This window comes from Triturus cristatus, chromosome 5_2 (assembly GCF_964204655.1).
Source record: "Triturus cristatus chromosome 5_2, aTriCri1.1, whole genome shotgun sequence".
NCBI lineage: Eukaryota > Metazoa > Chordata > Amphibia > Caudata > Salamandridae > Triturus > Triturus cristatus.
Window position 1 is genome coordinate 389,179,264 of NC_140588.1, and position 27,620 is coordinate 389,206,883.

A 27,620-nucleotide genomic window follows, 5' to 3' on the forward strand; every position below is an offset into this window, starting at 1 on the left:
CAAAGCTTTTTATACAATACTGCTTGCAGTCTGATGAACTGAGGTGATTGCTGGTAGTAATCTTGCATATGCTGGTTACTAATATAATCTTGTCTGATGTAGTCACTATTACAACGCTAATAATATTAGTAGCTCTTAATGGATTTCATTGAACATAAGTAGCTCTTATTACATAAAAGGTTGGAGACCCAAGGTCTACAACATACCACAGATGTCCTCCATATTTAAACATATTTTTAAAAGAGCAGAAAGAATTATCATGAAGAGTATTGGTGCACAGGTGATGTCAAGTCAGATTTATCCAACCGAGTTCTCAATCAGTTGGTATTTTTCATCCGTTTTAAGATACAATGTCTTCAGTCCTGTAGTGACTTCTCGTGGGACACTTGCATAGCCAATATAATGTATAATATTGTACTGCATGACTGTTTCTCAATTAAAGAAGGTCATCTAACCTAAGCTTCGGTAGACATTTAGTTTTGAAATGTATCTGGCAGACAAATAATTATTTCAAGATTGTGTGCAATTTTGTCTTTTTTGCTCTGCTGAATGCAACTTTGAATATTTTTTTGCTCAAACTATTTATGCTTCGAGACACAGCGTATCTTGTTATTAAAATGAGAAAAATTTGCTAGACAAAATCATGAATTGTTGGTGAATAAAAATGTGAGTGCTATGTGCTCAACGTGTATAATTTTCAGTACCTAAATGAGTAGGTAGATCCATTATCATTCTTCAAATGAAGTTACACCAAGATGACAAGCAGGGCCCTTACCATCAAAGCTGTGCCATTCTGACAGATGTCTTACCTCCTGTGGCCCAATCATCTCAAGGGCCATCACCTCAGGAAGTCTACACTGTCTCTGGAGGTCGCCATTTTGGGGAGGCTGAACTCTACCCAATGATGGCATTTTGGGAGACCAAACTTTGTGCCTGATTAGGATGGCAGGTGGACTTTCATTCGCTCGCCACCCTACCGTAGACGGAACCACCCGACAGGCTGTCAGCAGTCCTGCACTAGTCATTACTATGCGGCCGCCACCATGGCGGTTGCATTGCCTATATTTTGCATAGTGGCGGGTGTTGCTGGCTGCAGCACCCGCCGCAATGCAAAAATTGGACACTTTACATATCCCTGCATTACGTGGCAAGCACCTTGCCCCCCAGCACCCACAGCTTAGGTCAAGGGGGGAAGGGGGGAAGTGGGAAGGGGTTCCCGCTACAGGCCACCAAAGACCCTTTCCATCTGCCTGTTCATGGCAGGTTAACCGCCATGGCAAACACAAGGAGATGATGGACGGAGCACTGAAACTTTTCAGACACTCACCCCCAGTCACAGATCTGGGTTAAGCGCATTGAACAGGGGGGCGGAAAGGGACATTGTAATCCCTACGGCGGCGCCTGGTAGGCACCCCCACCATGTAGGGACTACGAGCCCCTCCGCTGCACCGTCAGATATGTGGCAGTCTGTCTTTCTGACTGCCACACATCCGCACACCATTGAAATATGGTGGGCGGATGTGATGGGTCTGATGGAGGTGGGACCGCCACAGACGGGCTGTCGGTGGCAGTCCCACCGGCATCCTAATCGGGCCCTAAGGGCCTCATTACAAGTCATGGTTCATCATCGGGTGTTGCTCCTCGTGGGGGTAGAGCTGCTGTCCTCCATGGGCCCCGCGAGAGGGCTCTTTATCGGAGATCTTTTAGGAGACGCCGCAGTTGTGCATGTGGGTGTGTGGGCCTGAAAGGAATTGGTGCAAGTGTGTTAAAATTACCCCACCGGTACCCTGAAGTAAATTTTTATTCGTAGGTCCAAGAGGTAAATGTAAAATAATTGTTCAGGGGAGATGAGGCACCTCTATTAACAAATATGGTAGAGGTTGAGGTATTACTCTGCTGCTCTCAGTACCCGTGTTTGTTTGTGAATGTGAAACCTGGTCGACATGTTTCGCGCTGGAAAGAAGTTCCCTAATGGATACTGGTGCCCTTCGTCAGGACCGTACAGTGTGAATTAGTGAAAAAAAAAATTGGAGCATGGAAAAGAACACCCTATATTCCTATAATATCTCTATTAAGGCTCTGAGTGCGTTATAACGCTCATGGGAACATCTCAATCGTGTCCCTATTATTACCTGGGAAAAAAAAAACAGGAGCTGGAGACAAACATATATAGACAGACATAAGTCACAGTGAATACAAATATATCCACATTCAACTTAATTTCCGCAGCTGCGTATTGATCACATCATGCATCTTGTTGCTGCAAGTGTGGAAAAATGTGCCTTTTGACATTGCCATACTGCCACCTGTACATGTTTTGACAGAACAATCTGTCTATATCTGTAGGTTATAGAGAGGTCTCATGCGTAGGCCTCAAGTTGACTGTGCATGTTGTGCTTAGCCCATGTGAATGACTCGAACTCACTTGTTTGAGTCATAGTGGCCACCAATGTTTAAAAGACAAGCAAAGCGCAATTCGTAGATGTAGCTATAAAATGCGCATGGTGGCCCTTGTGCATGAAGGCAGGCGTTACCGTAACTACGTTTTGCAAAACATTCTCTGTAAACATAGCGTTAGGTGACTCGGTACTTATATATAGAGACGTATATTATCACCAAAAGCAATAAAACCATTTACCCCTTCAAAAGAATTGAGTGCTTCATCAGCGATTACCCGCGGTCTCGAGGGGGGTTCCCTGTAGGATAATGATACCATCATGAGACTCTAAGCGTGCTTCGACATACCTGTGTATTTTGATGAGAATCAGCAAGCAATACCATGCAGTGCCTGCCACATGGTGCAAGGATATGTAGGGGGGCACCTACATAATAATTAACTTATTCACATACTCTGTTCTATGCACCGAGCATACCAACCCAGATGGCACCCAATCAATTTGGTAACAGGAATGGCCACGTTCATCACATACTGTAACTCAGTGATAGCAATCATTAGGACTCACTTGCTACAAAAAATAAGAGTCACAAATACCGCCATGATGACACAGCTCCAAAAGGCAACTAAGAGGCCAGACAGTTGTGTAATCTTTAAAAATAAGGTTGTACGGGACCTGTAGTCAGTCAGAACTGAGAAGCCAGATTAATGGCAGAATGCATCCTATACAAATGACATAACATTTCAAAGCTGCTTTGCTTTCCAGGGATGATGTCTGAATATATGAATCACTGGGTATATGGTTTGGCAGCAATGATGAACTGTTTGGCAATGCTGTGGCATTCATGCGTAAGGGAGTTTCACGTCAAGTAACACTTCTTTAATCCTTCTATCTTTATCAAAGGTGATGTGTATAGTGCCATTCTTTCAAGATACACCACCTGTCACAGACTGGGCAACAACGTTGGACCCAAGCAAGAGGTCTTCTGTGAAAAGAGACAAGCTGAGGCTGGGTTCTGAGTGTCCAGACGATTCATCTTTTCACAGGTAGTTGTGGGGTGATTTAGACACAGATTAATTCTGACCCATGAGAAAAGGCGAATACAGGTGTAAATATAATTTGCACCAGTTTGAGTACTGGCACTCTTTAGGAGCAGAGAGCAATTAGTGTACATTTACAGCGATTGGTAATTGCTTCCAGTTTGCAATATTTTCCCAGGCAAAGCAGTGTGGGTAGTACCACAGGCAAAACAAGTGCAGAAAATGGTTTACCTACTGTTTTCCCCATTACTTACCTCTGAAGTCATAATTAACAAATAGTAGATATCCAACGCTAAGATTATTTTCCCAGAGGTGTTTTTGCATCGGTTATTACCTCATGAATGTAAATGACTGGTAGTGTTAGGTGGTGCTTTCAGTACGAGTGTCTTTCAGTAGAGTATTTTATTAAACAATCTTTGTGATGTTTCTATCTGCATAGATTACACGACAAAGCCCATTTACATTGTGATATAATAGATAAAGATCAGACGTCCCCTGCTAATACTTTGTTAGTGTTAGACAAGACACACTTCATATAAACATGAACCCCAGGCACTTGGTACACTCTAATGACCATAGACGCACTGCTGAGTAAGGAACCTCATGCAAACATGGACCCTAGGCACTTGGTATGTTCCAATGGTCTTAGATGCACTGCTGAGTAAGGAACCTCTTACAAACATGGACCCCAGGCACTTGGTACACTCCAATGACCTTAGATGCACTGCTGAGTAAGGAACTTCAAACAAACATGGACCCCAGGCACTTGGTACACTCCAATGATCTTAGATGAACTGCTGAGTAAAGACCTTCATACAAACATGGACCCCAGGCACCTGGTACACTCCAATGATCTTAGATGCATTGCTGAGTAAGTTAAGTATATCTGTTGAGCATTCCTTCAATCAATCAGGATGTGTAAAGTGCTGCTGGGGGGAGTGAGGGACTGGTGCTGAGGTCCATCTGTCGAACAACCAGGTTTTTAGGACCTTCCTCAATTCCTGTAGGGTCGAGACTTTCAGGGGTGGGGCGGGGTCGTTCTAAGATTTTGTGGCTAGGTAGGAGAAGGCGCAGCCGCCTCTCCTGCTTCTGTGGATGCATGTTGGGTGGGCTAGGGAAAGAGATGCACAGCATAGTTATCTGCCAGGTTGGTGGAAATTCACTCTGTGATTGAGATAGGCTGGACCCCTGTAGTGTAGTGCCTTGTAGACGTGGGCAAGCAGTTTGAACTGGCATGGTTTGCTGATGGGGAGCCAGTGTGGAGATGAGAGGTGAGGGGTGATGTGGGTCCACCTCAGTAGGTCGAGGATTATCCTGGCTGCTGCGTTCTGAATGGTCTGGAGTTTGTTTAGTAGTTGTGAGTTGATCCCTATTTAGAGGGTATTACCATAGTCCAGGCAGCTGGTGAAGAGGGCAAGGGTGTTGGTGCATCTGGTGCTGATGGGGAGCTACTTGAAGACTTTCTTTAGCATGCATAGGGTGAGGAAGCAGGATGGCTAGACAGCGTTTTATCTGCTTCTTCATAGTGAGCTTGCTGTCGAGTATGATCCTTGCATGCTCTGTGGATGTGGGTGAGAGGCCAAGTTCAGTTGGCCACCAGGAGTCGTCCCATGGGGAGGTCTTGCGCCGGAAAATGTGTATCTTTGTCTTGTCAGTGTTGAGTTTGAGGCACCTTTTCTACATCCAGCTGGCAACGTTGGTCATGCACCTGTGAATGTTGGATTTGGTGATTGTGGGGTCTGAAGATAGGGATAGGAGAGCTGAGATTCATGAGCGTAAGATATAATGTTCATACCATAAGCTCTGACCAAGGTGGCCATGTAGGTGTTGAACAGGGGTGGGCTCAGAGAGGACTCGTAGGGGACTCCCCAGATGCCGCTAGCTGAAAATTTGTGTTCCAGCGATGTGCATAGGGTTGGTGACTAGTTGCGAGAGGCCAAGGATAACCATACTCTCGAGAAGGTTGGTTGTGTTGGCGTCGTTAGGGTCATCCAGGTGAAAGTTGAAGTCCCTGAGGTAGAGGAAGTCTTTTGAGTTGATGGCCGGGGGGAGGGGTGATCGCAGAAGGCGGGCGGAGTCTTGGGGGTCTGTAGGCAAGATTGTTTCTGATTGTTGTTTTGAAAGCTGAGGTGTTCCATGATAAGGATAGTACTGTCAATGGTGGCAGTGCAGCTGAGGGATTCTTAGGTTAGGGTCTCTAAGTTGGGTGGGATGTGCATGCATGGGAGAGTGGAAATGAACTTTATTCCTGAGTCAGGGCATGCTAAAATAATGTTCTGGACCGCAAGTGGCAGAATACTAGTCTCCGTCAGCTTTCTATATTCAATCCACTGTTTTCAGCCTTAGAATTTCTTGGACATTTTGAATTTTTTCTCAGAACGTCTACTTGAGATGATCAGTAGAATTTAAAATGTACAAATAACTGAATTCTGGAAATGTTCCTACTGATGCAATCAACTTATACCAGCCCCAGATCCGAAGTTGGTGGTGCCCACTTTTTTAGACAACGTACGATTTTTTACTATCTTCTTTTTTTTAATTTTTTTTTTTACTTTTGTTAAATATCTTTTGCAACGACTCACACCAGGTGATCAGTTTAGAATCGAGAGCAGATCCGTTATTCAATTCATCCTTAAAGTCATCTCTGTGTCACTCTATCTTCCTTCAATATAAGTGAAATAAACCTACCTTTTCACCGGGACTGCCAGGGATGCCTGGTACACCTGGGGCACCCGGAAAACCCTGTAAAATATAAAACGTTGTCATAACATGAAACATTGTTTAGATCTTCATTTTCAGCAGAACTAAAGTTAACTGTGTATTATTCCTCCAAAGACCTCCATATTCGGTTGGACAGTCGATAATACATGTTGCTCATTTAGTGACTGATAACAACTGGCAATTGTCTCTGTCCTATAGGTTGAAATGACTGATAGGGGCAAGTATGGCTGAACAATTATCGCTGAAAATTGCAACTTTTACTGTATTTTTTGCTTCACTTGCGGAGCAGTGACCTAGAAGATGGGTCAATGTTGTCTTTACATTGTTTATCTAGAGATGCTGCTTGTCTCTTGGTTCTGATGTCGATGTTATGATGAAAGTAAACAAAAATTTTAAAAACCTATTTTATTTTTTTTAATCAAATTCTTTTATTTGGATTTTTGTGACATAGCATCATATAGTTAACAGTAGATAAGAAGTATTGCCAAAAGAGCTCTTCAGGCCTTCTTCGATAAAGGGCACAAATCAAAAGAAAAGCCATCCTCGCAACTTATAATAAATGAAATATTTAAATATTAAAGCAAGGTACAATGTCTCAAAACATCGAGTTTTTTGTATTCAGCAATAACAGAGGGCAAGTGATTACATAGGACAACGTGGAGTAATAAAACTGTTGTACCTTAATTTCCTCACGTGTATTCTCTTCTTAGCTGCTCAGCCAGAATGAATGTGATGACTGCGTGGAATGTTGGAATGCCTGATGAGAGAGAGAGTGGAATGTTGGTGTGCCTGCTTGTGTGGAGAGAGTGACAGTTGGAGAGAGTGGGCTGAGCAACAACCATGCTGCTCCTGGTGGGGCCATCATCTTGACTAATCTTATCATCTATTGAACTACCTTGTACCATCAGGTGACCGACTAATAAACCTGCTTAAATATATACTTCAAGGCTACCTGTGGAATTTCATACCTTTTTAATCGTTTCTACATTGGCGACGATCTGGAAGAAACCCTGCGTGACAAGACTACTGAAGGTGAAGACATTTACATTTATGCAGAACTTTATTTGTACTAGAAACTACTCAAAGCAAAACAACTTTAAAGAGCAAGAAAAAGAACGCCCTCACAGGTCCCACCAGTGTCCTTCACCATCTGGACAGCCTACCCAGGGTGCTTCACATTCCTTATACTTCATACTTCTTACTTCAAAGGTAAATAAATACAGCGTTAATCTACATGTGCTTAAGGCCGGCTTACTTTCAAAATCCTGCCTACCGAAACGTGAATTTGAAAAGAAAAAGAAAGTTTCACGATCTTTAAACTACTGTCTTCAGCGGAATTTAGCAGTGTGTTCAAACATTTGGAGATGCCCTTATCTGCAATCTTTTGAAATGGTTACGGCGTATTGTATTATCTATGGGTGTGTAGAGACCACCATCCACTCGTAAACTTTTTGTAATTCACCTGATGTCGGAAGACACCGTTCATCTTTGTTCTAGCGGAGCTGTGGCGATCACCTTGGACATTAGTGTGGCATTGGATAACTTGTCTATGGCGTTTGGAGACGCGCGCTCCCTGACTGACAATGGGCTTTGTCTACTATGGCTGCTTGAATATTTCAACTGACATGTCAGCATTTGCTTTCCACCAGATTGGCAGCTACTGAACAAGTGTTGCGTGTCTTGAGTCATGGGCAAGTATGGCACTATACCTAAGTCTTGGGTGAGTTTTTGTCTGTGTTGTTTTTTAAACTTTGAGCCTTGTGAGGGTGTGAGCCGTTAGCAATGTGCGTTGCTGTTTGCTATTTGAAAATATTGCGCGTGGATTCCTCAGCGCGCTCGAGCTCACCTGCATTCCCTCGTGAAGCGTCTCTGCTTCCAGGCCTGTCGGAGCTGCTCCTTGACGCTTGGGTGCGCGGACGTACTGTGAGCCATCCGGCACTGAGTCATGAAGCGTGCCGCCATATTGCGCTTCCACCAGAGCCATGCACCCTGGCCACGGTGTCTTCTGCTGTTCATTCAGCGATGCTCCTTCTGCCAACCACGTTTGTTTTTCTTTTTGGAGGACAATAAAGTTTTTTTCCGAAAAAAACACCAGGACATCGTATCCTGTTAATTCTTCAAATGCCTGTAAGCTCAGATGTTCGGCGTAAATCGAGTAGTGCGGATTAATGAACAGTCGCACTGGTGAAAAAACCTTCTGAACTGATCCAATTATAATTTTTTTCAATAAGAAAGTAAAGAGCCAACCATTGAAGCACACACAATGTAATATAAATGCCGAATGTTTCCAGTCAGAATGATTTGGTACGATTGCAGAGAAGTACCCTTAAAAGTGGAACTACGGTGACAAATTTATTTGTTTTAGTTTGTGTTACAGAGGACACTGTTTTTTAGACAAGTGTTTTGCACTGTAGTTACTTTCTATGTGTTCATGCTTTCGTTGTATCTAGTGCATGCTTTATTAGTTATATTACAAGGTTAGTGATATTTCACTGTAGTGAGATTTCTGTTGACACTTCATCGAGAGTTACGCTTCGCCTTATTTCCTGACTTAGATACTTTCAGGGTATCTGGCATTTTTTTTTGTAGGGTATTTGTTGTTTAGGAGCTGGTCTCCTTACACTAGTTTCATTCTTCAGTGGGGGTAGTGCGCACACCCTTCACACTGATTTCACCCTACACAGTCTTTGGTGCCTAGCAGCAGTGTTACGATTGCATTACCCTTTAGATTGTTATCCATCAGTGGTTACTTGCGCAGTGGGCTGTGTACCCATCTTTAGTTAAAATGCGCAGTGGGCAGTGTATCCACATTTTATTTAGTAATATGTAACGGGCAGTGTACTCCTCTGTAGTGTAGTTAAAACACGCAATGGGCAGTGTACCCATCTTTAATTTAGTTAAAACGCGCAATGGGCAGTGTACCCATCTTTATTTAAAATGCGCAATGGGCGGTGTACCCATCTTTATTTGTAATACGCAATGGGCATGTACCCACTCTTTAGTTAGTTATACTCAGAGGTGCTTTAGTATATTAGTACTTGAGGCGTGCAAAAGAGGATGAGTGCATAGGTATTTACATCTCTTGGGGTTCTTATTTAATGTATTAGTATATTAGATGTACAAAACATCTCCCGGGGTTCTTCACTCTCCTAGTCCTGCACTATTTCCTCCATTGTACTGTGTGTAGAAATGTAGTTGGGGTGTCAGACCTTTTGGTTTCCTTTTTCCCCAGCTGTCAGTTACGCTGCCGCTTTGCACCTTTTTAATTACTTTATTTGTTCTGCCTTCTCTAATCTTTGTTATTATCTCCTTATATTCTATTTTTCTCCTTACTTTAATCACACTTGAATGTTTTACATGCAAGGTTCCAACCTGTTCTATTGTTTTTCCCAAGGGAAGGGGAAGTGCTATTTGTATCTTTTGAACTTGAATCCTTGCTAACTACCACTCTTCTTTCATTCCTGTTGCTTTTTACTATTTACTCATCCCTTACTTCTCTCGCACTGTATTTTCATGTTTACTCTTCATATTTATTGTGGGCGATGTTACATGCATGCTCATTCTTACTTTTGCTGCGATGTCGCAATTATTGTTGTTTATTGTTGCCAAGGGAAAGGGATGTGTTGTACCTTAATTTCCTCATGTGTATTCTCTTCTTAGCTGCTCAGCCAGAATGAATGTGATGACTGCGTGGAATGTTGGAATGCCTGATGAGAGAGAGAGTGGAATGTTTGTGTGCCAGCTTGTGTGGAGAGAGTGACAGTTGGAGAGAGTGGGCTGAGCAGCAACCATGCTGCTCCTGGTGGGGCCATCATCTTGACTAATCTTATCATCTATTGAACTACCTTGTACCATCTGGTGACCGACTAATAAACCTGCTTAAATATATACTTCAAGGCTACCTGTGGAATTTCATACCTTTTTAATCGTTTCTACAAAAACCAATGCTTTTAATAGGCCGGTAATGTTCAGTACTGAGTACCGGCACTTTTATTTCTTGAGGGGGAGGAGAGTACCTGCACTTCTCAAGAACAACCTACTACTTTTAATTGGAGAGTGCGGACACTTCTCAGAAACAAGCAGGTCCTCTAGTTCAGAGTACCTGCGCTTCTGTTTTTCTATTTCAAGCACTGAATAAAACCGAGCCCTCATATCTTACGATCACCGCACTTCCCGAAGGGGAAGAGAACCATTCAATGAAATACTAACGTTCCCCGTCATGGGCACGTCAACGAACAAAAATGTTTTGAAAAAGTTAATGGCGGCCGTTAAGAACAGTACCAAAGCAGGTAACTGCATCTCGTCAGAGCATTTTTTTTTATTTATATGATAAAACACATATGTTTGCAACTTCTATCGAATTCTTGACTGATGCTGAACGTTCTACATAATATTGTGCCCACTGGGAACGTAACACTTGCACATGAACGTTTAATTCTTACGTGTACTTTCTGGCCTGGCCACCTCAAGGTATTTTTTGCCTCGGAGGTGAGCTATTTGTTTTCGTGCACAGCCCCCTTCATTTCGGCATTCCTGTTCATGTTCTCTTCCGAGGGGGGGCCATAGGCGTGTGTGATCATTGCACAGGAAGCTGCATTTATGCCCCAGACAAGATCTGCAGTATTATCCGGCGCTGGTGAATCAGACTGTGCACGACATTAACACGAACAATTAACTGTTGACAATCGCCCTTGTTCTTAAACCTTGCATTGTACTTTGTGTGTGGGAGGCACAGATCGTTACTACTCTGCAGCTGATGTAAGTGGTGCTGCACTAAGGAGGCACGCACGCCTGCCTAAATGTTTGATCTGCCTTCAAAACAGGGTGAAATGTCTTTCATTGAAGCTGTGTAATGTTGTATTACTTTTGCCAAAAGATATGGATATTAAAAACGTACTCACAGGCTTACCATCAGGTCCTGAGGGTCCTGGATCTCCTTGACGTCCTTTGAGGCCCTGTCCATAAAAGAAAATAGGGTTATTATCTCAAAGCGTGCGTTTAATAGTCAGTTACTTACTTTAGCGCTTGCAGACAAGACTGAATCATTTACCCATTCTCCTCCGTAATGGGGGAGGAGCGTCGCCCCACAGCCCAGAGCCAGAAGATGCTAAAATAAATGATAATAACACAATGCTATTCATCGCTGTCTGAGCCGGGCAACGAGTATGGGGAGGAGCCGGGCATTGCAGGGAGTAGTGTGCAGTTATGGGTGCGCATGTCAGTTTGGCTGTCAGTCTCAGGCCGGCCAAGCAGACATGCGCACTTAGGTTTCTATAACCCCGCTGTGTTGCACAGCCGGGTTGGAGAAAAGCCACAGGCCCCTAGCCACTGTCTGAGCAGCATATGAGGCCGCTCACACAAATCCTGGTGCTGCTCTCATACTAGAGAGCGGCGTCTAGATTGGGTGGGGAGCCTGTGCTTTGAGGGCCATCCACTTCCAGGCCAGACAAGAGCAATGAGGTGGCCGGCAGCGTCAGCAGGAGTGGAGCAGCAGGTACATTTTTTTTAATTTTTATTTTATTCCCCAACCTATTACCGCCCTCCCCCCGGCCGCCCTTCCACTTTAGATAGGTGGCGGCCGCCACAACCATTGTTCCCAGTGTGTGCACCATAATCAGCCCTACATCATGCCTTTGGTGACTCCACACTATACCCATGAGTCAAGATGCCATGACGGGTGACAGATGCAGCACACAACAATTCAAGACTAGTGCCTCACAGAGTACACTTTATATTGCATTGGAGCCTCTATTTTCCTTATTACAGTTGAGTTGTGACGTCTCTTGTCAACTGTAATAAGAACATTAAACAGCTACTCAATTGCAATAAAGTATTACAGTTGTTTTGAGACATCATACTGTCTGAAGACAAAGCCAGAAGCCAAAGTGAAAGCCTGGTCACTGACCATAATTACAGCTGTAGTATAAACAACACAATTGATAATTAGCTTTTGTTCTTCTGTCACAGCCAGTGATCAGAAAAAAAATAAATTGTTAGCAACATGTTTATTTCTTTCCATGGAAAAGGTCAATAAACAAAATATAAATCTCACTGCTTGTTTCTACACAATCTGAGCCACAGCATTTTAATCAGACTTACATTACATTTATTCTAGTATTTTGTTTGTCTGTATTTTGTATGAACCCATACTATTACTTCCACATGAAAGAGCAAGACACCAATGATTTAGGAGGTTTGTGGGAATGGTGATGATGTCACCATGTATTCTATAAGGATAAAATAAATTTCTGATTTCCATGACCCTATAAAGAAACTCAACCTTTGGACTTGTTCCTCTAAAAGATCATGGAAATCTTTGGCAACTAGGCGCATCCTTATAATGTAGGGTAGAGGGTACTTTATCCCATATACAACTAGATGGTCGATGCAGCATTAACATCAAATTGTTCTCAAAGCTCATTTTCTCTTTTTATTTTGTAACCTTTTGCCTGCTCCATTTTGGTGCATTGACCAATGAAATGTTACCAAACAGCATTGAGAAGAAAGAGAGTAGTTAATCTTACAAAGCATGAAAGATATCTGAAGCTCATGGAATGTGTCTATATACAAAAGCTGCCAATATTTTTTAAGATAATCATTTGGAATGTAGGCAGCCCACGATTACAAAAACATAATATTGGAAATTCTAATTAAACTCTACATAATACTTATTTCTCAAACATAGTCCATTTGATTTATTTCTTTTGCAAAAGGCAATTGATTTAAAACAAAGCAGAAAATTGTAGTCTTACTTACAGGAAGCAGCACACGCCGCAAAAACACTAACTTATAATGAAACACTTACCTAAAATGAGCCATTTTGAGTCTAAAAATATTTTTCCCGGGGGAATAGATTATATCAATGTAGAGGTATTACTTGCTCCACCTTCATTACAGATGGTAACATCTCATATAGTCTCTCTTACCCTAATTCAAATGCTTTTAAGATTTAAAAGTACCCATAATGTTTCTTCTCGTTCCATTTATATCAACCAACTTTATTGCATGAAGATATGTCATTATTTAGGTGTTATGTATTGCACGGTGAATTTACATTCGGCTACTTTACACCACAAAGCTACATCAAATATGTTGGACATGTCTATCCAGGATGTAACTTGACAGTGATACTTGGGTGGCGTGGCTCTGCATGATGTGGGTTGGATCTATTTGGAGTGTGTGTGTGTGTGTGTGTGTGTGTAAGGAAAATAGCCAAACTCTGTGCCATGCTTGGAACCATTGGTGTGAAGGAGGGACCATTCCCTCATAAAATCAAGTCTTAAAAAACTCTACAGGTTTGCTTATCTGTAAGAGTGGATATCTGATGATCATTCATGCACATCAATCTCAAGTGCAGAAATCAATAAACTACAAGAAAAAGAGAACATTAAGGGCCCGATTGTCCTGTCTATCGGACTATATATCCTCAAATTATTAAGCCCTGTCTGTAAATCTTCAGTTTTAGATGTGCAACACTGAGGGGGAGATTAACACTTCTTGCTTACATTTGCCTGTGCAGAAAGAGTAAAAACTTCTCGAATCTCAAGGGGACATGATATCCACATTTGTAGATTTACTGCTACATATGGAAGTGCAAATAAATGCAAAATGTATGTTTTTACTTTTTCATGTGACTCACTGAGGGAGGGACTTTTTGGGTCTCTTGTGTAAAATTCTATTGTTATGTGAATACCCATAACTTTGCACTGACATTCTGTGTGCATTTTGAGTGTATGTAGCGTGCACATGTACAGTAATAGGACTCTGTGTGTGACTGGGTACTGAAGTCAGTGGGATCCATTTTGGATGTCACGTGTAACACATGACACATTATGATGAAGGCTTTACCAAAATTTGCAGGGAGACTGTTTTACCTGGGGTCACCCAGGTGGAGGGAGCATTGAGGGAGATAAAGGGTGTAGTGCCACAAGGGATTCATTACTCATATCACTACCCTGTGTGCTGGAGTGAATTGTGTAGTATTCAGCATTGCTTTGAACTTTAAAGGTACTTTATTTCCTGTAAAGACAGGCTACTGGCTAGATATTGAAGTTATTGTTTCTGTTGGTTGACTGATGAGGTCTGAGCTCATTCCACCAAATTTCCTACCCACCTGTGTCAGTGACTGTTAGTCGTCACTACTTGAGAGTCAAGTGCAAAAAGGGTTGCATTTGGCCCAGTTGGTAGACTGGACCCCAGCACACCAGTGGCAAATGACCTCAACAATCTCGGTTGGGGTCCAGTAACCCCCTTGGCCTTGTGCCCCTCTAATGGGGCCCAGGTCAGATGGGGGCAAGTGACATTCTTCAATTTCTACTTCTACTGGGAACATGTCTGTAAACTAACCTGCTGTCATCACAGTTTTTTAAGACTCACATTCAAGAAGATTGCCACTGGAGCCTCTGTTAAGTTTCTGTGACAAAGATTATGTGCAGAAAGTTTCAGCCTTTATGTGATAATATTTCAAACTGATTTATTTAGAAGCCACGTTTCTCCAACGTAAGAGGCTGGAGCCACCAATGTCTTTAAGCAGTATTAATTCATGGCAAAGAATAATAATGATCATATAATTTTTTCTTCCAAAAAGGTACAGTATAAAGTGCATATAAAAAGTGTTGGAGCTATACATTATTCCTGATGACTGACGCACATATTTTATAGTTTTTTAATGATAATATATAATCTAGTGCTTGATGAAATTGTGAAAATTTGACCGATACGTGGATCTTTACATATTGCAAACTGTAAAGATGCATCCAATGCTACTGCTAGTTTTCATTTTTTCCTATGTACTTTCATTTTTCATTTTTTGGTATTGATGTAGTGCAGCACCATGCTGCCTTCAGGGCTATTCTAAATAAGACAACTTTTAAAAATGGTAAGCAACAATGTGTTTAGTATTATTGTGGCAACCAAGGATGGCATCAAGTCTGTGCTTCCTCTTTTCTAGATTTGTGTGTAAACATATATTTAGTTTTTCTATTTCAGCATATGTAGGTGTAGCCCTTTTAAGCATTGGCATTGGCAGTTTTAGGAAGATCTGGACAAGGGTGATATGGGCAAATCTTCAAGTGCAAGTGATGAGATATGAAGCTGCAAGGATAGCTCTGTTAAGGGCATACCCACTCTTTGGGAATATCTGTGAGCAGGGCATCCCCAAGGTCCGGTCTGTACAGGATTTGAGCCTAGGGCTGATCTTAGAAGGCAGGCCCAGAGGTGAAGCATCTTGATTTTCACTTATCCCCATGAACTGATAATGTGCATTGTCACTGTGTTTTTGACATGCAGGCCACAGTGCTGTTATCATAAGTATAAAAGTGACATTTTCCACAATAGTGAAAGTACAGTGACTATAGTTATCTGTAACTGAGTCAGGTGATTAGAAGACGCTAAGGAAAATATCAGAAATTCAATATTTTAGGGTTTTAATTTAATATGGTGCTACAACATATAGATTGGCTTCTTATCTATTATTTGCAGTATTCGTAGCTCATATGTTTCCAATGACTCCTTCACATTTTGGTGTTTTGCCAGCATACTAGTGGTGATATAAACTGCTATAATGTAATATTTCACAAAAACTAATATTCACAAACACATTTTAATAATGTTGGGGAGATATTGTAAACATGAGCCACAACAAAGCTTAGGGGACAAGGCAAGAGAAAGAATCCTTGATCTTGAATAGAGTGTTCTTTCAAGTAAGAGAAACATCTTAGGACTTCCTCTGCAATGTCCATGGAAATGTTGAGGGTTTCAAGGATTTTATGTTCTACAGTAACGAAAGCTGCAGACAAGCTGAGAAGGATCAACAGAGTCATCAATGTGTAGGGATCAGAGAGCATTGCGAACAGCCAGCCTTGTAAGTCCACTGGTATTCATAAAGAAGATTGTCGTCTGTAATACAGATTTTTAATTGTAATGCACCACTGCTCTCTGACGCGAGCAGCACATGGGAGACCCACAAGAATTAATGTTAGTTTCTTTTAGGATACTTTTAACTTGATTATTCCAAAGTGTTCCACATTTCCCAATTCAAACAATCAGTGAATTCACTTTGAGAACATAGAGAAGGCAGCATTTCCAAAGTTACTCTTACAAGGGAAGATGTGGTGCCTGACTGTCTTGGTGAGAGTGTTTGGAGGAGGGTCCACTGATAACTGGATGAGTTTAGGCCTGAAATGGTATGGATGAGATCGGTGGCAGTAACAGTATCAAAGGCAAGCCATCTGGATGGGGAATTATTTAGGAGAGCCGGTCTGGTGAAGTGATGAACCAACAGTGTGTGACATATCCAATTTTATATTTCAAACTTTATTAGACAAGAAGACAAAAAAATAAAAGCATTGTGCAGATGGGGCAGCTAGAACGACTATAGGACTTGATCTCCACATAACATCATTAAATAACTGTTTAAGATTATTCATGGCAATGTCGATTTCATCTTTCGAAGGAAGGTATAGGCATTCAGAATATATTTTTTAATACATCTTTTTCCATTATTTCAGTCACTAGGAGGTAAGTAGAGAAGTAATTTGGAGCCGTAAATATTGGTATTAGTACTCAGGTAAAAACCACAATCTGTCTAGAAAGTATAATACTAGATCTAGGATACTTTTTGAATACCCTGGGGTAAAGGCTTTCCATGTAGAAAGATCTGTCCATTGGGAGACTTAGGGCCTGATTACGATGACGTTGGTACTGCCACTGAGAGCCTGTCGGTGGCGGTCCTACCGCCATCGTAATAATGTTTTCCGCCACCACATTAGGATGGGGGAAGATGGGTGGCGGTTGCAGAGACCAACTGCCACGGATCCAACGTGTTCAAGGAGCCTGTCGGACCCTCAGATGGAAATCCAATCCCTTCAATGGTGGCAGTGCCTGCCAGGCACCACCATAAGGATTATGATGTCCCCCCGCCCATTCGGCCACTTCATGCCATTTTACCCGCCATGAAAAGGCTGGCAGAAAGGGATAATGGGGGCCTGTAGCAGGCCTGCCACATAGTGCAGGGAAATGCTGAAAGTTGATTTTTTGTACTGCGGCATGTGCTACAGCCCGCAGCACATGCCGCAATACAATAGATACACTTTGCGACCAACTTGAAGGCAGTTGCATTGTAATATCAGTGGCGGGACCGCTGACAGCAAGTTTGGTGGTCCCGTCTCCAAGATGATGGTGGTTGGACATAAGTCCGACCACCATCATAATCAGTCCCTGAGTTATTTCATCTTTGACACTGAAGTAGGCTTTATTGTAGACTTCAATCCATATTTGTAAGACTTCAGTCTTTCAGTTTCAAGTTCTAAGACTGGAAAGATGAGATGCTACCTTGGTGGACCGCCTGAGCTCTATGCCCAATAAGGTGTTAGCTAAATTTAACATTAATGGTAATGGAGAAATGAATCATTTACATATTGGTGGATGGAAAAACTACATTTGGTTGAAGCTGCCTTCAATGACTGTTTTAAAATTGAAAAGTGAATGACTAATACTAACTAGAAGAAGAGCAGGGCCATTTCAGTGCTGAGCAAATTATTCCTATGTGGGCTACGTAAGAAGGAGATACTGGGTGACTGGGTGTAGTATACGTATCTCTCTCTCTCTCTATATATATATATATATATTTTTTTTATATATATATATATATATTTATATAGATAAATACTCCTTTTCAGAACAGGAATGACGACGCCATGTCTTGACAATTGGTATCAGATTTTAATCATCGGCAATGTCGGACGCGTTTCGCCTGAACCAGCAGGCTTGTTCACCAACAAAGTTTTGTAAAAAAAAACACCATTTTTAAAGCAGTGCACATGATCAGTCACATGATGAACTACAAAAGAAATGCATTAAAAGAAAGACTCGTAGTTCATTAGCTAGCCATTGGCACAACAAGAACATCCAATGTAAAAATTGATCGCCATTGCCATCCAACTGGAATCGCAATTAATTCCGCGTCTAAACGCACTACAGTATTTCAGTTTTTGTTACGTGCAGTTTGCACAACACAGCTTGAGTACAGCCCAAGTGGGCACACACTAGGAGTCTTTTTCTAAAAAATGCATTGAAAGATAGACTAATAGATCATTTACAAACGAGTTACAAAACAAGAACACACATTACGGTATTGCTCGCAATTGTACTCCAGCTGACATCACAATTAGTTCTACGTACCTACGCACAAAAAATGCTAAACAGCTAGTTATGTGCAATCTGCACATCAAGCCTTGTGTACAGCCCTTGACCTCACAGTATACGTAAAAGATGCCACATACAATCTATAATCTATCGAAAACCAACGGCAGGCAATACGTTGCTTCATGCAACTAGCTTCCATCCGCAGAGTCTGATTAGTAGCATCCCCTATGGGGAATGCTTGAGAACCAAGCATAACTGTAGTGAGCATGCAGTCAGGGAGACTGAATTAATAAAGTTGCATTCCCGCTTCAAATCTCGAGGCTATGGGGATGATTGTATCAATGCGGCTATTCACAAAGTAAAGAATATAACTAGGGAAGATATCCTTTTCAAAACCACAAGGTCTACAAAGAAAGGGAAGTACAAGGAAAATGCTCCAAACGATTGTAGAATGATAACAACTTACAATAAACAACATGGCAAAGTTAGGAACATATTGTCAAGGCATTGGCATTTAATCCGTAACGACCCTGTTTTGAATAAAATAGTATCAGCAAGACCTTTAATAACCTTCCGCAGAGCGAGATCGTTCAAACAAATGCTGCTGAGTAACATGGCACCTAAATCTATTGCTATATCTTCCAAAGCTACCTGGCTGCAACGCAAAAATGGGTTCATTAAATGCACCAAGTGCAAAGCTTGTCATCATGGCAAGAACACAGTTAAGTACACAACGGGGTGCTCGAAAATTGAAAAAAACATCAAAGGGCAATATGATTGTAAAACTACTTTTGCCGTGTATGTACTTACCTGTCCCTCTAATCTGTCTTATGTGGGCAGTACTATTCTACCTGTCCACAAACGAATTTTGCAGCATCTCCGAGCAATTAAGAATGAGGATAAGGTATACCCTGTAGCTCGGCATTTTGCAAAATATCATGATAACAATGTTCGAGGTCTTACCTACTTTGTCATTGATGCTATTGCTCCCAATATCAGAGGGGGAAATAGGGAAAAAGATCTAAGAAAATTGGAATCCCGCTATATTCTAGAACTAAATAGCAGAACCCCGACAGGCCTCAATATGGAAGAGGACCTGTTTACACATCTATAAAGATCTTTAATTTAGCCACTAGCATCATGCCTCTGCTGTTATCTTTCTGTAATCTCTTTTTATGTTAATTTTTAACATTAGTGTGTGTAATTAGATGTTTTGTTAATGTCCCACTGGTTAGCACTTTATTATATGAAATAAGATCAGTCAAGATGCGCTTTTTAGATTGTATAATTATGCACAGTGCATGCCCACATGGGCTTAAGCATGCCAGACTATTAGTAAGACTTACAATGTATGCACACTAGGGCTGTACACAAGGCTTGATGTGCAGATTGCACATACTAGCTGTTTAGCATTTTTTGTGCGTAGGTACGTAGAACTAATTGTGATGTCAGCTGGAGTACAATTGCGAGCAATACCGTAATGTGTGTTCTTGTTTTGCAACTCGTTTGTAAATGATCTATTAGTCTATCTTTCAATGCATTTTTTAGAAAAAGACTCCTAGTGTGTGCCCACTTGGGCTGTACTCAAGCTGTGTTGTGCAAACTGCACGTAACAAAAACTGAAATACTGTAGTGCGTTTAGACGCGGAATTAATTGCGATTCCAGTTGGATGGCAATGGCGATCAATTTTTACATTGGGTGTTCTTGTTGTGCCAATGGCTAGCTAATGAACTACGAGTCTTTCTTTTAATGCATTTCTTTTGTAGTTCATCATGTGACTGATCATGTGCACTGCTTTAAAAATGGTGTTTTTTTGACAAAACTTTGTTGGTGAACAAGCCTGGTGGTTCAGGCGAAACGCGTCCGACATTGCCGATGATTAAAATCTGATACCAATTGTCAAGACATGGCATCGTCATTCCTGTTCTGAAAAGGAGTATTTATCTATATTTGGGACCAGGTTTGCGAGGTCTGCTCGACGACGCACCCGCTGGTCTGGAGTGTGGTGGCTCTTCGCAAACGTTGTGAAAATATTGGTTGCCGCCGCCGCCCCCCTTTCACGTGAAGAATTTGGTGAAAATCGACACGAGGAGTACAGCCTGGTTGGAACGGCGGTCTAGTTGAGTCGGAGGACCCACGGAAGCGCCGTAACCCTAGGTGAGCAACCCTCTTGTTTTATAAGAAAACGTGAAAGGAAGCGGGGAAGTCAGCGTAAACACAACATATCCGCATGCAGTGAGCAACGCGGACGCTGACGGTTCTTGACGAAGTGATTCTTGGATTTAATCATGTCGGCTGCAGAGATGCAAGAAAGAGAAACAGCAGCATTATCAATCTTTGACGATAATCAACAAGTCAGGAAGAAGGGCAAGCCCACAGGCGGCCAGGTTAACGATGACAAAGTTTCGGATGTAATGGCTAGACTTAAACGCTTGGAAAAACTTAAACGTGGAGAATTATCGAAATGGTGGGAAGCCAAATCCCTCCAAAGATACTTGGAAGTCAGAAGAATTCCGAGAGGGCTGAGAATCCTGGTGGCTCCTACTTATGAGGACCCAAACCCCAATATGTTGGCCGAATGGGCAGAGAACAACCAAGAATCTTCGCGTCGTATGCTTGCGATACTAATTAAATATGCTGATATAGACCGTACCAAGATTGTGGAGGAAATTGACCAAATAACAGAAATGTTAAACAAAGAAGTAGATCAAGAATCAATTTTGAAATTCAAGAAAGACATGATGGAACGGTTGCGTAAACTAGAAACTACTATCAGGGAACGCAAAGCCGAAAAGTTTCTGCGTGACAAAGGCGATTACGAGAGAGGCCAGATATATACGTTCGCCCAAAAAAAAAATTTTGAAAGTGTCCGCAGACAAAAGCTCAACCCGGAGCCTGGCCAATGCAATGAAATACAATCAGGCTTGAGCAGCCTTCCTAGCTCAGAGGTTGAGACATCAGCAGATGAGGGGGCAAGCAGTAATTTGGGCACAAAAATACCCTCGGTGATAGAAGAGTTCGGTTTTTTACAAGACGAGCGGAGGTTTAACCTCCGACCAAGAACATCAGCAAACTATGGAGGTCAAAGAAGGGGAAGAGGCAGAGGAAACAGAGGCGGAAGGGGGCCAAGCAACGCCATTTCAGATGGGAAGAGAAAGTAATGAATGAGTCACACAATACAAATCAGGCAGCAGTGATTAATTTAACATCTATTCCCCTATCTGAAAAAGAACAAAAGATCTTGCAATTAGGTTTGTCCTTCTGCCCACCACAAGAATTCGACTATGTGTCTACTAGGATTGACACGTTTAAGTACACACGCATGTTAAAACTGAAAAAGCATTTTGCGTCAGACTTTGGCAAGTATAAAGCAAAAGTAAAAAATAGTATCAGCAAGACCTTTAATAACCTTCCGCAGAGCGAGATCGTTCAAACAAATGCTGGTGAGTAACATGGCACCTAAATCTATTGCTATATCTTCCAAAGCTACCTGGCTGCAACGCAAAAATGGGTTCATTAAATGCACCAAGTGCAAAGCTTGTCATCATGGCAAGAACACAGTTAAGTACACAACGGGGTGCTCGAAAATTGAAAAAAACATCAAAGGGCAATATGATTGTAAAACTACTTTTGCCGTGTATGTACTTACCTGTCCCTGTAATCTGTCTTATGTGGGCAGTACTATTCTACCTGTCCACAAACGAATTGTGCAGCATCTCCGAGCAATTAAGAATGAGGATAAGGTATACCCTGTAGCTCGGCATTTTGCAAAAGATCATGATAACAATGTTCGAGGTCTTACCTACTTTGTCATTGATGCTATTGCTCCCAATATCAGAGGGGAAAATAGGGAAAAAGATCTAAGAAAATTGGAATCCCGCTATATTCTAGAACTAAATAGCAGAACCCAGACAGGCCTCAATATGGAAGAGGACCTGTTTACACATCTATAAAGATATTTAATTTAGCCACTAGCATCATGCCTCTGCTGTTATCTTTCTGTAATCTCTTTTTATGTTAATTTTTAACATTAGTGTGTGTAATTAGATGTTTTGTTAATGTCCCACTGGTTAGCACTTTATTATATGAAATAAGATCAGTCAAGATGCGCTTTTTAGATTGTATAATTATGCACAGTGCATGCCCACATGGGCTTAAGCATGCCAGACTATTAGTAAGACTTACAATGTATGCCCACTAGGGCTGTACACAAGGCTTGATGTGCAGATTGCACATAACTAGCTGTTTAGCATTTTTTGTGCGTTGGTACGTAGAACTAATTGTGATGTCAGCTGGAGTACAATTGCGAGCAATACCGTAATGTGTGTTCTTGTTTTGCAACTCGTTTGTAAATGATCTATTAGTCTATCTTTCAATGCATTTTTTAGAAAAAGACTCCTAGTGTGTGCCCACTTGGGCTGTACTCAAGCTGTGTTGTGCAAACTGCACGTAACAAAAACTGAAATACTGTAGTGCGTTTAGACGCGGAATTAATTGCGATTCCAGTTGGATGGCAATGGCGATCAATTTTTACATTGGGTGTTCTTGTTGTGCCAATGGCTAGCTAATGAACTACGAGTCTTTCTTTTAATGCATTTCTTTTGTAGTTCATCATGTGACTGATCATGTGCACTGCTTTAAAAATGGTGTTTTTTTGACAAAACTTTGTTGGTGAACAAGCCTGCTGGTTCAGGCGAAATGCGTCCAACATTGCCGATGATTAAAATCTGATACCAATTGTCAAGACATGGCGTCGTCATTCCTGTTCTGAAAAGGAGTATTTATCTATATTTGGGACCCGGTTTGCGAGGTCTGCTCGACGACGCACCCGCTGGTCTGGAGTGCGGTGGCTGTTCGCAAACGTTGTGAAAATATATATTTATATATGTATATATTACCTACTGGCGGTCGCCAGTAGGTAGTTATAGTTAGGACCGTGTTTCCATAGGAAATCCGCAACATTCTATTTTGAATAACTTTGGCGCCGATTGACGAATCCTCGCGAAATTTTCAAAATAGGTGGGGCGCTCTGCTCCGCTCCTTCCCTGAAAGTCTCGGGGGGATTCGTCAAGTGGGGGCTGAGAAAAAGGGGGGGTCCCAAAACGCGTTTTCCCCATGCATTTTTCCATAGGACCTTTAGTCCAAGCTGCAGCCAGAATGGCTGAACAGAATTACTTGAAATTTGGCAAAGAGGTAGTCCTCAGGTCAGGGATGTGCCTTTTGTAGGTCTGGTGTAAATGTGTTCAGTATTTGCTGAGAAAATAGCATTTGAATCAATATATATATCTATAGGCGCGCTCCGAGCGCGTACCGTAAGCTTACCGTACGCGCACGCTGCCATACGCAAGCTCAATTCTGATTGGTGGTTACATGACTGTAAACATTCGAATCGGCCGAAATGAGGAAGTGTCGGCCTCCATTTTGTGTGCCTCACACTGATAAAAAAAAGGAGGAGAACGTGGAAAGGGGGCAACGAAGAGAGTTGCAGACCCCCTAGCGTTTGTCAGGGGGTCCAAGAAGGCCATAAAAGTATGAAAAATACATTTAATTTTTTTTTTTTTAAAACCACGGGGTGCGCGTACGGTAAGCTTACTGTACGCGTACGGTAGAAAAAAAAAATAAAAGAAGAAAAAAACAATTTTAAGTGTTTAGATATTAGGGGGCTCTAAAAAGAGCCGTTGTGTTCATTGAGTGTTTTTTGGTACCTACAAGTAAGTACCGATGCAGAGTCTAAAGTTCAAGAGGAAGACTCTGTTCCCTTCATCATTGAAATGTACACCGTCTCCTCTATAAATGTCTTGCATGTTGAAACGCAAGTTGTTGTGGTATATAGAACCCATACCATAGTCTCTGAGGAAAGCAGAAACAGATTTGTTGACGTGCTTTCTTGCTTTGTCAATTTGCGGACAAAATTGGTTGGACCAGTTCCACTTTTGCCTTTGGTATATGTTAGAATATACAAAGGCAGAATGAGGAAAAAGCGACATCAATTGCACAAAGGTGTCCTTAATAAGCATTTTCAGACCTACACCAGTTAAAGTGCCTAGGTCATTTCCACCACAGTGCACAATAATAAGGTTAGGCTGTGGGAGATGCAGAAAGGTTTTCACTAAAGGCATTAATTGGTGCCACTTTAACCCTCTCTGACCAATCCATTTAATGTCTACATTTGGCAAAGCAAGGTCTCTCACCATACCTCTTTTTTCTGCAAATTTTTCACTCCAGAAGACATAGCTGTGACCTACAATCCACACTGTGAACATCTTTGAAGGAGATCTGGATGCACTCTGAAGGTGTCTTTCAGTAGAATGGCAATATGAAATGAAAGACAGTTTGAAAATGGAGGCATACATATTTTTTTAAAATAAAAAGAACTCATTGGCTGTTTCACACCATTCTACACTAAAAACTAGGCTGTATGTGTACATTTTTAGAAGCATGTTTTGTATTGGTTCAGAAAATTGTGTTCCCACAGAAGAATAGTTTGGATTTGACAGGTGAAGCACTCTTGGTCTTTCGATTTGAAACATTGTGTGGTGAACTTCTGACCTCTCTCCTCACAGCAGTGTTCCATGAGCTGTTGCTATGGTAGGAGGCAGAAGACAAGTTGGGGGAAGGGTACATTTTGAAAAGTGTTGAAGTTTTCAACCAATAGAAATGTATGATTTCTTTTGAAAAAAAGTTGGAAGCACAGAAATTTGTAATTAACATGTATATGTGTGAAAAAAGAGAGGGAAACATTGCCATTAATTGGTTCTGCTCAGAGGAGAGAGGTGTACAGCTCTGATATTCTGACTGTGATAGTCTGCTGTTTGAGTGCCACATTTCTTTCTCAACTAACTAATTTTAAAGGTGAGTTATGAGTTTGAGAGGGGATGCATGTGGTGAATTTTGCATGAGTCTATGAGCACAGAGGAATTGCTGTCAGAGATGTATTTCGTGTTTCTCTGGTTCTTTTGAGAAGTAACCATGCATATGTCTCTTGCAACTGAAAATACACAGTCTGCATAAGCAGACTGTTAGCACACACCCAGCAGTTTATCCTGTAGAATCAGGCTGAGTATTCACAAGTGAATGGTGTTTCATGGAAGCAGTGAGTAACGCTAATACATTCAACATCACTAAGGCTGATTTCTTTTGCTGGAGTGTAGTCAGTCACCAAGGTCACACATGTTCATGGTCTGAAAAAGCTGTTTGCACATGTGCTGTTTTCTGTGTCTGAAAACTGTAATGAAAATGTATGCGACTGTTAGAGTAATTAACGCTTGCAGGAAAAAACAGTATTAAGTGTGCTTAGAAATTGGCAAGTAAATTTCATTTTCTGCGTAAAATCACAGCATGAGTCTGTGAGTATAGTGGAATTGCTGTCAGAGATGTATTTCGTGTCTCTCTGGTTCTTTTGGGAAGTAACCATGCGTATGTCTCTTGCAACTGAAAATACACAGTCTGCATAAGCAGACTGTTAGCACACACCCAGCAGTTTATCCTGTAGAATCATGCTGAGTATTCACAAGTGACTGGTGTTTCAGGTAGCAGTGAGTAACGCTAATACATTCAACATCACTAAGGCTGATTTCTTTTGCTGGAGTGTAGTCAGTCACCAAGGTCACACATGTTCATGGTCTGAAAAAGCTGTTTGGACATGTGCTGTTTTCTGTGTCTGAAAACTGTAATGAAAATGTATGCGACTGTAAGAGTAATTAGCGCTTGCAGGAAAAAACAGTACTAAGTGTGCTTAGAAATTGGCAAGCAAATTTCATTTTCTGCCTAAAAACAGAGAAAACAGTAGTAAGTGTGCTTTGAAATTGGCAAGCAAATTTCATTTTCCGCGTAAAATCACAGCATGAGTCTGTGAGCATAGAGGAATTGCTGTCAGAGATGTATTTCGTGTCTCTCTGGTTCTTTTGGGAAGTAACCATGCGTATGTCTCTTGCAACTGAAAATACACAGTCTGCATGAGCAGACTGTTAGCACACACCCAGCAGTTTATCCTGTAGAATCATGCTGAGTATTCACAAGTGACTGGTGTTTTATGGAAGCAGTGAGTAACGCTAATACATTCAACATCACTAAGGCTGATTTCTTTTGCTGGAGTGTAGTCAGTCACCAAGGTCACACATGTTCTTGGTCTGAAAAAGCTGTTTGCACATGTGCTGTTTTCTGTGTCTGAAAACTGTAAATGAAAATGTATGCGACTGTTAGAGTAATTAACGCTTGCAGGAAAAAACAGTACTAAGTGTGCTTAGAAATTGGCAAGCAAATTTCATTTTCTGCCTAAAAACACAGAAAACAGTAGTAAGTGTGCTTTGAAATGGGCAAGCAAATTTCATTTTCCGTGTAAAATCACAGCATGAGTCTGTGAGTATAGTGGAATTGCTGTCAGAGATGTATTTCGTGTCTCTCTGGTTCTTTTGGGAAGTAACCATGCATATGTCTCTTGCAACTGAAAATACACAGTCTGCATAAGCAGACTGTTAGCACACACCCAGCAGTTTATCCTGTAGAATCATACTGAGTATTCACAAGTGACTGGTGTTTCATGGAAGCAGTGAGTAACGCTAATACATTCAACATCACTAAGGCTGATTTCTTTTGCTGGAGTGTAGTCAGTCACCAAGGTCACACATGTTCATGGTCAGAAAAAGCTGTTTGCACATGTGCTGTTTTATGTGTCTGAACACTGTAATGAAAATGTATGCGACTGTTAGAGTAATAAACGCTTGCAGGAAAAAACAGTACTAAGTGTGCTTAGAAATTGGCAAGCAAATTTCATTTTCTGCGTAACAACACAGAAAACAGTAGTAAGTGTGCTTAGAAATTGGCAAGCAAATTTCATTTTCTGCGTAAAATCACAGCATGAGTCTGTGAGCATAGTGGAATTGCTGTCAGAGATGTATTTCGTGTCTCTCTGGTTCTTTCAGAGAAGAGTGATGTCCAATTTGCTAAAGGATGTGAAAAAATATAAGAAAAGAGCAAAACTTTTAAAGAGAAAAAAAGATATTGAAGCCATTGTAGCAAAGGCTTTAGATTTAAAAAGAAAACTATTCATTTTAATTTTGAACAGGATGCATACATTAGAAAAAATAGTTAATGTAATGAAGTCACAAAGCAAAAAGAAAAGAGTAGTAAAAAGAAATAACTTTTGTAAAGTGTTTTTAGGAGAATGGATGCATAGTTCAAGTACTGAACCATTTTTTAATGAAGAGAGTTATCTTCAAAGTAATAGTTTGCTGCATGCAGTTGACACCAGTGGTCGAGCATATGAAGTTAAGGATGGTTGTATAATGGAAAAGGAGAAAATGGTTCCAAGAAATGAGG

General features: G+C 41.4%; 1 protein-coding gene across 1 annotated transcript in view; it reads right to left on the reverse strand.

The window, feature by feature from the left end:
• Positions 1-27,620, reverse strand: part of LOC146823048 (uncharacterized) — a 567,962-nt gene that overhangs the window by 229,717 nt on the left and 310,625 nt on the right. The window contains exons 10-11 of the mRNA XM_085606614.1: positions 11,059-11,112; positions 6,125-6,178 (exon numbers count right to left, since the gene is read on the reverse strand). Of these exons, the coding sequence (XP_085462740.1) occupies positions 6,125-6,178; positions 11,059-11,112 (108 nt within the window). The remainder of the gene's footprint in view (positions 1-6,124; positions 6,179-11,058; positions 11,113-27,620) is intronic.